The sequence below is a fragment of the Lemur catta genome, chromosome 7, assembly GCF_020740605.2.
Source record: "Lemur catta isolate mLemCat1 chromosome 7, mLemCat1.pri, whole genome shotgun sequence".
Taxonomy (NCBI): Eukaryota; Metazoa; Chordata; class Mammalia; order Primates; family Lemuridae; genus Lemur; species Lemur catta.
In genome coordinates, this window is record NC_059134.1 from 79,304,772 (window position 1) to 79,317,452 (window position 12,681).

The 12,681-nt window shown below is 32.4% G+C and overlaps 1 protein-coding gene across 3 annotated transcripts in view; it reads right to left on the minus strand.

Moving 5' to 3' along the window:
- KIF18A (kinesin family member 18A) overlaps positions 1-12,681 on the minus strand; it is a 76,267-nt gene that overhangs the window by 56,594 nt on the left and 6,992 nt on the right. For 2 of the 3 annotated variants that reach the window (XM_045557706.1, XM_045557708.1), the window contains exons 2-7: positions 11,217-11,586; positions 8,439-8,596; positions 5,324-5,428; positions 4,753-4,863; positions 2,618-2,815; positions 587-763 (exon numbers count right to left, since the gene is read on the minus strand). In XM_045557706.1, coding sequence (XP_045413662.1) covers positions 587-763; positions 2,618-2,815; positions 4,753-4,863; positions 5,324-5,428; positions 8,439-8,596; positions 11,217-11,541 — 1,074 coding nt within the window. In that variant the 5' untranslated portion in view covers positions 11,542-11,586. The remainder of the gene's footprint in view (positions 1-586; positions 764-2,617; positions 2,816-4,752; positions 4,864-5,323; positions 5,429-8,438; positions 8,597-11,216; positions 11,587-12,681) is intronic. The other variant, XM_045557709.1, reaches the window with a different exon arrangement.

The following is a 12,681-nucleotide window of genomic DNA, read 5'->3' on the forward strand; positions in this document are numbered from 1 at the left end:
GAGATGACAATAACCCACTCATCTTCAGATATTTAATGGGAGTAGCAGAGGGGAAAGGGAGAAGAACAAGATACATCACAACATTTTAACTTTAGATCTCTTCCAACCCTAAGACATTAAGATTTTAAACATACATCATGTTTTGACTTATATTTTTTTAAAGTATCCCAAACTTTTGGCAAAAATAGTGACCTAAATAATCACTGTTATTATATTTCTGGAGATATATAGATATTGATAGAGATAGATACATCGACATCAAGAATATGGAAATAAATTATTTAGAAAAGACTATTTACTTTATAAACTGAGGTAGGTATTATACCTATTTACACATGAAGTAACTGAGACTTGGAGAGATTAACTAACATGTTAGTTTTCAGGTAGAAAGTGCTGGTGCTCAGTTAAAGCAGAGCATCTGTTTAACCGTTCAAGTTAATGTTCAATTAACTAGGTTAGCAAAGACATTTCTAACCCTCAGCTGCTTAACTCATTAGTAGAAATACAATCTTAATAATTTCATTAGAGTTATAAAAATCACATGTGCCTAATATCTTCACAAGAAAGGAAGAGTAAACACACTTACAGAAGATTTAATGTCCTTTGCACGGTTAGCATACTTAAGAGTGTTATATGTGTCATCGTAGAATATAGAGGAAGGACTAACAGCAGCTATCATGATAGTTTGACAGTTTCCTCCAAGAGAATCCTTTAACAAGCGAGTAAGCTTACTATTTCTGTAAGGAATATGCTGATTCTTTCTCTGAAAGAACAAAAAAAGAATTCTTATGTCATTTTCCACATTTAAATGCAATTCTACTACCACTTCACTATAAGAACTTAAGCACTACTGAACTTTGCCCAGATTTATGATATAATTGGTGATTGAAATGATGATAATGAATCTTACAGGATTATTCAGTGAATACATACAACAAATATCCTATTTAAAAATTATATCTCCATCTGAGTATGAACTTTAGTTCATAATATAATAATGTATCAATATTGGTTCGTTAGTTGTGATATATGTAGTGTGAAAAATTATCAATAGGGGAAACTGGGTATGGGATATATTTAATAAAATTTTTCTGTATTACCTTAGCAACTTTTCTACAAATCTAAAACTATTCGAAAATATCTATTTAAAAATATTTCCATTCATTTGAAAAAAGAAATCAAAATACAAAATTAAACATATATATGCCTTATACAAATATACTAGAGGAATAATAAGAATTCTGCATGGCATAGAGTTACTTCTCTCCTTAAATAACCATCTCATATGGATATAAATTGTAATTACAATGTTATAGATATTTCATCCAAAATCATGAGTTCTAAGAAAACTTAAGTTTTTAAGATTTTCTTTTAAAGATATATTTCTGATTTTAAAGTAACAAATTTTCTAAAAAGTACAACATCTATATAAAAACAGATTTATTGCAATGTTAAACTGAAAGCAACCTTATGTTATCCAATGCATATCATTCATGTTACAGAAGAAGAAACTGAAGCTAAGCAAAAAGTGGGATGACTTGCCTCAGATCATAGGTGGTAATCCTCAGAGCTAGAAATAGGTCCTAGGTTCCCCCAACTCCCAGTAGCAGTCTTTACACCACAGCAGTCTTTCCCAAACCATATAGAATGCGCACTGCTGGTACTACTTGAAATGATTTTACTTGTGTAAGACATGCATTAAACACCGACTCATGAATGACTCAATAGAATTCAAAAATTAAATATTAGTATATATGACAAAAATCCTATGACGGAATTAAGTTTACAAAAGCAGTCTCTACACCATGCTATCTGCTTACATGTTTGAGATTTTAACTTAAAGACTGTAAAAGACGTCTTCCTTTTGTAATCGTCAAGTGATTTCAGTTAATATCTTTTTTAAAAGATTTCCCCAATCATTTTAATATACTTTATTCTAAATTAAAAGGTAAAATTTTGACTAGTTTAACAGTAATTTTCCTAAAGCTTTTGAGCCTGGTTTAACTTAAATTATTATATTATCATTTTTTAAAAAGAGTCATTTTTACAAATACATAGATTGTCAAATACACTGTGTGCTAGGTAGGCACTTCTGGCATATGGTACAAGTAAAATATTTTTAAATGCTCCCAAAGCATCTAGGAAAAATTATCCTATTAGATGATTTGATTACATTTTATATCTTAAACCCCTCTTTGAAAAAATCAACACTTTTTAATACTTAACCCAATTTTATAGTATATAAACTACTAACCTGAACAGAATCCAGTTTCTCTAAAACATGTTTTTTTGTCTTCATGCCAATTCAATTATCATGCTTGCTATGTAGTGATCATTAAATGGTCACTTTAAAAACCAAGTTCAAAATAAGTGATGAGAATGTACCATAAAGTATTCAACCAATTCTGATTATAAAATTGGAAATTAAAAAAAACCCAAAATCACAGTTTTATTTAATAGACTAGGCTCTCTGAGGTCTTTGATCTGAATATAAACATTATTAATATACTCTTAAAATTTGATTTGTACTAGACTTTTATAACAAAATTATATAGTATCTAGGAATTATGTACTTCAATATTTCAAAATATTTAACAAATAAATATGTAGTACCTACCTTTGTATCTGCTAAGGCATTGATGACATTCCCAAGAGCTAAAAGTGATCTATTAATATTTGTGCCTTCTACAAACCGGGTACCCTTAGCACTGGTACTACTGGCACGTTCAGACCCTGCCAGGTCAATAAGTGACATCTTGGCAATACGGACATTTTGATTAATGCTTGCTGTTTTGTCCTGTTGTCGCAAATAAATCTTTTTGAAATTACACAATAGGGGGGAAAAAAAGATAAGATTAAGCATAATTAAAAGGGAAACATACATATTATTTTTAAGAGCATAAAATCAAAATTATTCTCATTTTAAAAGCCAACTGAACAAGGTATAATCTGACTGATTTTTAAGAGTACTGGAAGTAATCACCAAAGTGGAGAAAAATATAAAAATAAAAAGACTTCCTATATGTGTACCAGAGAAAAAATAACTCTTGACCTAATAGAAGGTGAAAATAACTGCCGTTTGTATTCTGGTACTCCTTGACCTAGAACATGGAATTATCAGAGGTGATGATGGGGGGCACATGTCCGATAGAAACAATATTCCTAAGAGAAAACCAAAGGTAGTGGTCAGAATGCTTTGCATGTCTCCAGAAATTGTCCCCAAAGGAAGGCTGGATTTGAATCTTGACCCCCATTGAAGAGTAAATGTATTCTAATCCCCAAAACTGTTGTATGTCGTTAATAATTAAGATAATATTATATATAAAAAAGGTAGTACTGGGATACATCACTTAACGACAAGATTACCTTCTGAAAAATGTGTCGTTAGGCCATTTTGTCATTGTGTGAACATCATAAATCTATCACAGGAGAAAACAATGCAGTCAAGGTGCTGCTGCCAGTGTTACATGGCATACCGTTTTACTGTATAAACTTTTTCTTTATAAGTAGAAGAGTACACTCTAAAGTAATGATAAAAGGTATACTACATACATATGCCTATAATATAGTTGTATATTATCAACTGTTATGTACTATACATAATTGTATGTGCTATACTTTTATATGATTGGCAGTACAGGTTTGTTTACACCAGCATCTCCATGTCAGTAATGCATTGCACTGTAGTTGTGACATTACAACTACGATGTCACTAGGCAATGGGAGTTTTTCAGCTCCATTATAGTCCTACAGGACCACAGATGTATATGACTGAAATGTTGTTATATGGCACATGACTATACAGTAAAGTATATTTGTCATTTTCAACTGCCCAGTAAAGCATAATTTATTCAAATAATTTAAGCTACTTTGTAGCAGTTTATTTGAAATAAATTACATGGCAAAGTTAAAAGAGATGAAGAAGGTAAGCTATTACTCCATTACAAAGTTTTTTATTCAGTTTTCTTATAAAGCAGAGTCTAAGACATTTCAGGGAAATCTCAATGTCACAGATAAACATTATGCTCAATACAATTGATAAATGAAGAGTCAGTAGTAGGAATAGAAAAGATTAATGAAAGTTTTCTTAACTGGAGATTATCTGAATGGCTTGATTGCCTCCGATACGAATTCTTTCAACTATAACAATTTCTTTCTTATACAATGAATTTCACATAGCATATATCAAATTAAGTTTATATTATCATTTGGATATTATATTAACGAGACTACAACTATAAGAAATAATAGCTAATAACCCATGCTTTTGCTGTTTCTGGAACTGCATTCCTAAAAATACTGTGTCAGTTGTAACATACTTCCTTAAAGAATACAACTACTTACATGGTCCCTATGGAGAAATACTTTAAAAAATGAATTGCATTTTCCCAAATTATGAGTTCTATAAATCTAGACCTATGGAGAGAAATCTTCCTCAGAATATGAGATTAACTATTGGAAAAATTAAATATTTTCACCAAACAAAAAACAAAAGAAAAAAACTTCTATCATTATCACTTTACCATCTTTTATGTTCACAAAGGGAGCAATTTATATTTTTGATCTATAACATCTCTTATTTTAAATATTCTTGGTGATAGAATCTTTTCAAAACTGTAAAGTAAAGGAAGTACAGAGAAGTGGAGAAGCCTATAGATGAAGAAATTTTTCTTCTTATGTATGAAAATTATTAGCCATGAATTTGGCTTCATTTATTTTAAATTAAAGAGTAATAATTTAGTGGCCTGCTACCTGAAAAACAGCATGAGAACGAGAAGATGTAGCATTCATATCAGTGGGATGTTGTGTTCTGTTTTTGTTTCCATTATCCAATAACTGTAAAATTTCTTCTGAGGATTTGGGCTAGAGAAGTTTAAACAGAAGAAAAATATACAAATTAGCAAATTATCTTTAAATTTTTCAATAAAATTTCAACAAATAAGACATTTAAAGGTAAGAGAAAATATACGAAAGTGTTTTGTATAAATCCTATTAAATATTGATTGTGTATATCATCTGCTTGATACTTTGGTGTTAGAGAAGGAATAAAAGATAAAATCTACCCTTTAAGGAGATAACATATACATGTATTAAGCAGAATAACATATGACATTAAATATTCAAGAAGATTTTCAAAAGAAGAGCTCACTCAATTATTTCTAAAGAAAACAAAATAAGACTGAAGATATACTCTGATCATTTATATTCTGCACGTTATTAGGTTTTTTTAAGCCCCTCAAACAGGATTAAAAGTAATTGGGTGGTTAAAATGGTTAAATAATCACACTTGCTATTCTAAGGAAAAAGACGTTTATAAACATACCTGGTGTAAAGTCAGTCCCTGAACGACCACCCCTTTTTGGGCATCTTCCCGGACAGCAAGTGGCCCTGAATTTACTAAGAGGTCACGAATCTGTTCATTATATACCTTAAAATAAAAAATACTGCTTTAGTATCGATGTAAAAACTATAGTGATTACATCGCACACATTGTTGATTTAAAGTTACTAGAATTTTATCTTAAAGACAAGCAGCAGCTCATTTTCATTCATCTCACCCTTTCTATCTCATGTTGCCATTATCTACCATTCCAAAATACAGAAGAGTTTGACTACCTAGGTTTGAAATTGAAACTTAAAGTTGGAGTCATTTTATCCTTACCCCATAATTCCTGACTTGATGACTATGGGGAAATAGAGATAAATAAGATGGCTGAATTGCCTTTTCTTATTTCCTGGAAATATATGGAACACATGGTCTTGGGAAATTCTGGTGTAGTGAAATGCAGGGTTGTATGGAGATGACATGGTTCTTACTGGAGAAGATATTTATTATTTTATTATGTCCAAGTAGTCCAAACTTTTTAAATTTTAGAGATTAAATGTTAAGGAAAAGCATATTCAACGATAGATGGTATATGTTTCATTTATCCTTTAATTACATTAAGTTTGACATATAATTATTAATAATAAATTTCAAAAGCAGACTCATCCTCATTTGAATAATGAGGGAATTAAAGCCTTAAGAGGTTAAATGATTTGTCCGTGCTCATAAAAGTAATAGTAGAATAGGAATTGGAGCCTAGGCAGCTTCACTCTGCTGCATTATATTGAGAACACATTTGCAATTTTATATCTCTGGTAAGTTTTTAAAAAGTAATTTCTATAAGTAACTCATATTTCTATGTAATAATATTGTCCTGATTTTATGAATTTATTAAAGGTACAAAGTTTACTACTTGCCAACCGAATGACAATTACAACTATTACTGATAAGATTTAGGAAAAAACATACAAGTTAAGTCTTTAAAAAATTATTTTGTGTTATTTCCTTCCATGTTCTAATAGCCCATAGTGATAATTCATTGTTGGTACAATGCTCTACAATAAATAAACATTTTATTAAAATGTAATAAACTCAAAGTAGTAAAATGATAATATGAAGAGTTTTTTTAGATCTTCTTTTCTTTTCTTTTCTTTTTTTTTCCTTTGAGACAGGGTCTTGCTCTGTTGCTGGGGCTAGAGTGCAGTGGTGTCATCATAGCTCATTGCAACCTCCAACTCCTGGGCTCAAGGGATCCTCCTGCCTCAGCCTCCCAGTAGATCTTATTTTCTGATGAGTACCAGTCACTTTTCTGTTGCTTTTCCTTATCCACTTCAATTATACCAAACAATTAGAATGATTGCCCTCAAGCTGGTCTATATATGAGACTCACCTAGGAACTTTAAAAATCACTTATGTCTCAGCCATACCCCACACCTATTAAATTAAAATATCCAAGGGGTGAGGACTAGGCATATCCAGTTTTAAAAAGTTCCATAGGCAATTCTGGTGCACAACCTGAGCGCAAAGCCATATTTGACACTGCCTTATCATTAATAATGTGAAAAAAGATTAAAAGAAAAAAAAAATCAATAAAATTATGAAAATAACCAAACTTCAAAATTCTCCCCAACTATAAAAGGATCTAAGGAAAAAATAATGAATGCTGCCACCTTCTTTTCCTGAGTTAAGAACAATTCTTTTCACTATTTAACTACAGAAAATGAGTTTTACTTCTCTTTTATCTCTAAGTCCTGATGAGGAAATTTTCAGCAACATATATGATTTTAATCAATCTTTGGAAGAAACTTGCTCAGTAGGGACCAAACTATAAGATATTAATAAGAGAGAAATTTTCTGACATCGGAAATGAAAAGGCAGTGAAATCAGGGTTTTAGGTTTCTGCACTGGTTTCTGAAACATTACCTGAATGCAAAGGTAGAGTGCCTGCCACTTACCATTTGTTGAATGCCAGCTATTATTAAGAGGGTAGGAAGCCTGAAAGAGTGATGGGGTAAGTCAAAAGGACTCATGAGGCAGCATGAAGGTGCCAAATCTTGCACAATTTAAACATACAAAAAATGATTACAGAAAGGGATTATAATCTATTCAATAAAGTAGGAATGTATGAGTCTATGCTGATATAATAAAGGAAAGGGAAAGCTCTTCCTTATAGCAGAAAGTCAGTGAATAAATGTAGGTGAAATGACAGAATTGAAAAATCACCATCATCTACCATCATAATAACTGATTCAGGCATGAATCATTAGTGGATGCTAATACTAATTAGATGAGAGTTTGAGGAGTAAATATTGTCTTCCCACAAGGTACTTACTAATTATAACAGGTAAAACAGTATCTCTAAAGTGGAGATGACTTGCAGACACAAGCATAATAAAACTGATCAATGTTTAACATCGCCAGTAATGGGGCAAACAAACAGCATAAGCTTCTTGAGATGATGTCATAAGAATTCAACATCACTTCTGTGTTGTCCCTGACAGGGTATAACCTGAATCTAATCATGACAAATCCAAACTGAGAATTTTTTGACAATGTCATGAAATACAAAAAACACACAAAAAATTGCAGATTAAGAAGACTTAAGAGATATGACAAGTGAATGCAATTCATGATCTTAGATTTTCTTTTTCAATAAAGGGCATCAATGGAATAATTAGCAAAATTTCATTAAGGTCCATAGATTAGATATTAATAGCGTATCATTGATAATTTCCTGATTTTGATAACTATCCAGTGGTTATTTAACAAAATTTCCTATTTTTACAAGTCTGCAACTTAGCTCTGAGAAAAGAAATACACACATACAGAGAAAGAGAGAGAATGTAGTAAAATGTTAAGATCTGAGCGAAGGATATCTGGAAGTTTTTTGTACTATTTTTGTAACTTCTCTGTAAGTCTGAAATTATGCCAAAACAAAAAAAACTTAACAGAAAAATTGTAAAATGCATAACAAATACTCAAGACCAGAAATTTTAATGATTTTATAAATTTGTGAGAAAAGTCCTGTACAATAAAATAATTTGAACAACCCATGTAACTTAAAGATTTCTCAAAACTGCTGATTAATCCAAAGAATGATATTGCCAACTTACCTCCAGATAAGAAACTGCTGTACTACATACTTTCTCTTCTTTAATCTCATCCATGCATTTGTAAAGGTCTAACATTGTTAGGTACATCACTCCAGGTTCAGTAGCTGATCCTAGCATTGTGTGGGTCTTCCCAGCTCCAGTGGCACCATAGGCAAGTACTGAGTTTTTTGGAAAAGGGATCAAAGTTTTCTGTTATGACATATTACACTATTATATCCACTCTCTGGTGGATAGTCCCATCTAGATATCCTAAACAGTAACTTTAAACCCAACAGATCCAAAATTAATTTATAGTCTTATCCTCAAAATCTGGGAATTTTAGCTCAAATCTACTCTTACTCCTATATTCTATGTTCTGATTAATGGCACCATTGCCCTCCACCCCAACTCTAACACTTCCTATCTTTCTTCCACAGCAATCTTATAAATTTTAATTGATCAGTTATTAGTCTCCCTTCCTCTGAGTCTCAATCTTCTTTAATCTATCCCTTGGTTTGTACAGACTAACTTTTATGAATAATTATGAATATGTGAAATCTTCTTAACTCTTCCACAATTTTACATAAGAAAGTTAGAAATCCCTGCCTTGGAATATTATAAAGCACTCTAAGAGACAGGACCTACTTAATTCTCCAGTCAATTTTTCCCTTGCTATGATTTAGGTATACCTAGATCTAGATTATTCAATATTCTCAGCATTCACTGTTCCTTTTCTACTCTACTGCCTTTGTCCTGGGGAGTACCTCTACTTAATCCAGCAGGAAAACTTCTACCTGTTTCTAAACACTCAGCACAAATGTTACTTCTCTGTGCCTTCCCTGATGGTCCTAGGCAGAAACATCCAATCCCTCATTTCAGCCCTGAGTATATGCTGCACATCCACTTCCCTCTATCCTAGCATGTATCATACTGTATTACCAACTGTGAGCTCCACCAAAGCAGAGGCCATATATCCTTAGCACCCAGCAAATCATCTGGCACAAAGCAGGTACTCAATATAAATTTGCTGAAGGAATGAATCCCAGCTAGATACTATTTGTAAAATTCCTTTTAAAATTTTTGTTTTAGGCAAATTACTTTGTTTCCAAGATTCTATCCAGTACAATACAAAAGTCACGCGTTTATCCAAATGTATAAAAAATCCACTCTCTGAATTACATATGGCAAATACCCAATATAAAATTCATTTAAGGCAATAAGCCCTAATACTTATACTGGCTGATAATATTTTCACAGATTAAATCTTTCTGCTAAGCTAGATGTTAACAAACTACAAAAATACTTTTCAGTAGAATGAATTTAACTGATGTATGTTTTTCTTTCTTCTATTTTATGTAAGCTGGTATATCAAGAAGCCATAAGACAGCTGGAAAAGAATAGTAAAACCACAAAGGAACCAAAGATTCAAAAGTAGTTTGGTAGATAGTCTTTTCTTTTTGTAGTCAAGAACAATTTTAAAAATCTCTAGAGACAATATGAAGTTTCACGAATGAGGAAAACACTACCTGCTTAAAAATGGGAATCACAACAGTCCCAATCAATAAACCACATTCCATTTTAACTTGACCAAGAGGTCATGTATTCTGTGATAAAACTGAACAAGTCAGTGAAAGACACTGAAACATGTTATAGTATCTTTGGGAAAATGTCATAGATACTGATAATTACAAAAATATTAATAATGGTGCTCAGTGCCTTGTAAGCATTGAATGAACTGGCCATTTTGGGTATCTGTTTTTCTATGAAATCAACATGGCCTTTTTGAAAGGCAAATTACTATAAACTCTCCAAAGCAGGAGAGATGCTTCTTGGACTGAAGATGGGCTAAACAGCACAAGATACTCAATTAACATGGCATGTTAAAATTTTTATTTCAATGTATCATAAAGAAAAATGGTACTGCAAAGCAATTGCCAAAGGTTCAGAAATGTCTATTCCCCAGAGATATATAACTGTATAGGTAAACAGAAAATTTATGAATATAAATTATGAGAAATCTAGTATCAATTGAAATAAGCATGTGGTATAATAAATTGGGAAACGGAAAGGATTGACTGCCTATAGAGGTAAGACCCCAGAAGAGAAAGGTTCACAAATGATATATAAGTTATATATGATGACAAAATTTCTTTTTTTTTAAAAAATTTAAATTTCTTATTATTTTTTGTAGAGATGGGGGTCTCGCTATGTTGCTCAGGGTGGTCTCGAACTCCTGGTCTGAAAGGATCCTCCTGCCTTGGCCTCCCAAAGTGCTAGGATTACAAGTGTAAGCCACCATGCCTTGGCAATGATGCCTAAATTTCCAAGAAATCTACATTCACAGTTAAAATCTATCAAAATTCTTTTTTTTTTTTTTTTTAAACAAAGTCTTGTTCTGTCACCTGGGCTAGAGTGCCGTGGTGTCAGCCTAGCTCACAGCAACCTCAAACTCCTGGGCTCAAGCAATCCTTCTGCCTCAGCCTCCTAAGTAGCTGGGACTATGGGCATGCACCACCACACTCGGCTAATTTTTTTCTATTTTTAGTAGAGATGGGGTCTCGCTCTTGCTCAGGCTGGTCTCGAACTCCTGACCTCAGGTGATCCTCCCAACTTGGCCTCCCAGAGTGCTAGAATTACATACAGGCATGAGCCACTGCACCTGGCCAAAATTCTTCAGAATTTTTAGCATACAATCACCTTAAATTTGTTTATATTTATAAGGAAGGGCCAAGTAGATGCCCCTCCTAATGTAAAATGGAAATCAGATGGAGAAATTAAATCCCAAATTGAAACAATTACCTGTGCAATTATATCCATTCAAAAAACTACGAAGAATTGGCTTAGTGGTATGTTCAAAAACTTCCAACTGAGTTGAAGTTTCATCAAAAACAGCATCAAATACAAATTTCAGATCTTTATTTTGTCTCTTCATAATATTTCGATTTGTAATTTTCTTGCCATGGAAAAAACTGTCTTCTTCTTGTTTGGGATCAAAAACCAGAATATGTTTATCCACAACATTAACTACTTTATGGAATCCAGCAGCCTTTTCTTTTGTGTTTTCAGGACGTACACGGACAACTACTTTCATGTGGTGACACAGTTCTTCCTCAGCGACAGACATTGTTGATTATATGATTCCTGTTTATATATATGCTTGAATATTTCTCTGAAATTAAAAAGGAAAATAAAGTTTTAATATTAGCTTTACTTGTGTGCATATAACTAGCATGTAGTATTCATTCAAAAAAGGTGTTAATTCTGTTCTAATCACCTGGTAAATGTTATTGGGGAAACATATATATGTGCATACACACCCATATATATATGTACACAGATATATATGCACTTAAATGCCCTAAAACAAAAAATTAAATGGCACACACATGCACAAAATCATGATAAAAGTTTTATAATATCTGCAACATTAGTGAGACCCTGGATTTCAGCTTAAACACAAATACTATAGCTAAACCATATATAATCATAGCTCTGCTACCCAAAAACCCAGCTTTGATTTTACAAGGACTCCAGCACTATTTTAGCTTGGGTCATGGGAATGGACAGGAAAGGATCTCTCAGAAACATATCAAGGTAATGATGGGGGAGCCTTGACTTGTGAAGTATTTTTAGTAAAGTGATCTTGGCTGCAAGCCTCTGGCAATGGAAAGTGATATATCCAGGCTGGTCTACCTGTATCTCAGAGACTTATAGGGTTAAAAATAGTTCCACGGATGCATCAATGAGCTAGCTCAGGTCTGAAGGTGACAGAGATGGCATGTACTCCTTAGTGTATTCAAAGATCCTAGTCTCTGAATATAGATCCTAATTTCTGCTTTCTAATAATATTCAATGTTTAAGGAATCCATGATAGGTTTAGAAATTATGGTCTGACTTTATGATAGCCTCATATGAAAACAGGAAAAGTTAACAAAATAACAAAGATCAATAATTTGGAAGTGTCAACTAACCAGAAAATATTCTAGAATCTAAAAGACAAAAAAAACAAAACCAAAAACAAACCCCCAAAACACCTCAAAAAACAAAAACAATAACAAAACAAACATTAGAGTAAGGACTTCAAGGAGGTGATGGAATTAGTATGATCCAGCAATCCCATTTCTGGGTATATATCTAAAGAAATTAAAATCAGTATACTGAAGAGATGTCTGCACTCTCAAGTTCACTACTGCATTGTTTTCACTAGCCAAAATAGGGAAATAATCTGAGTGTCCATTAGCAGATGAATAGATTATATACATAC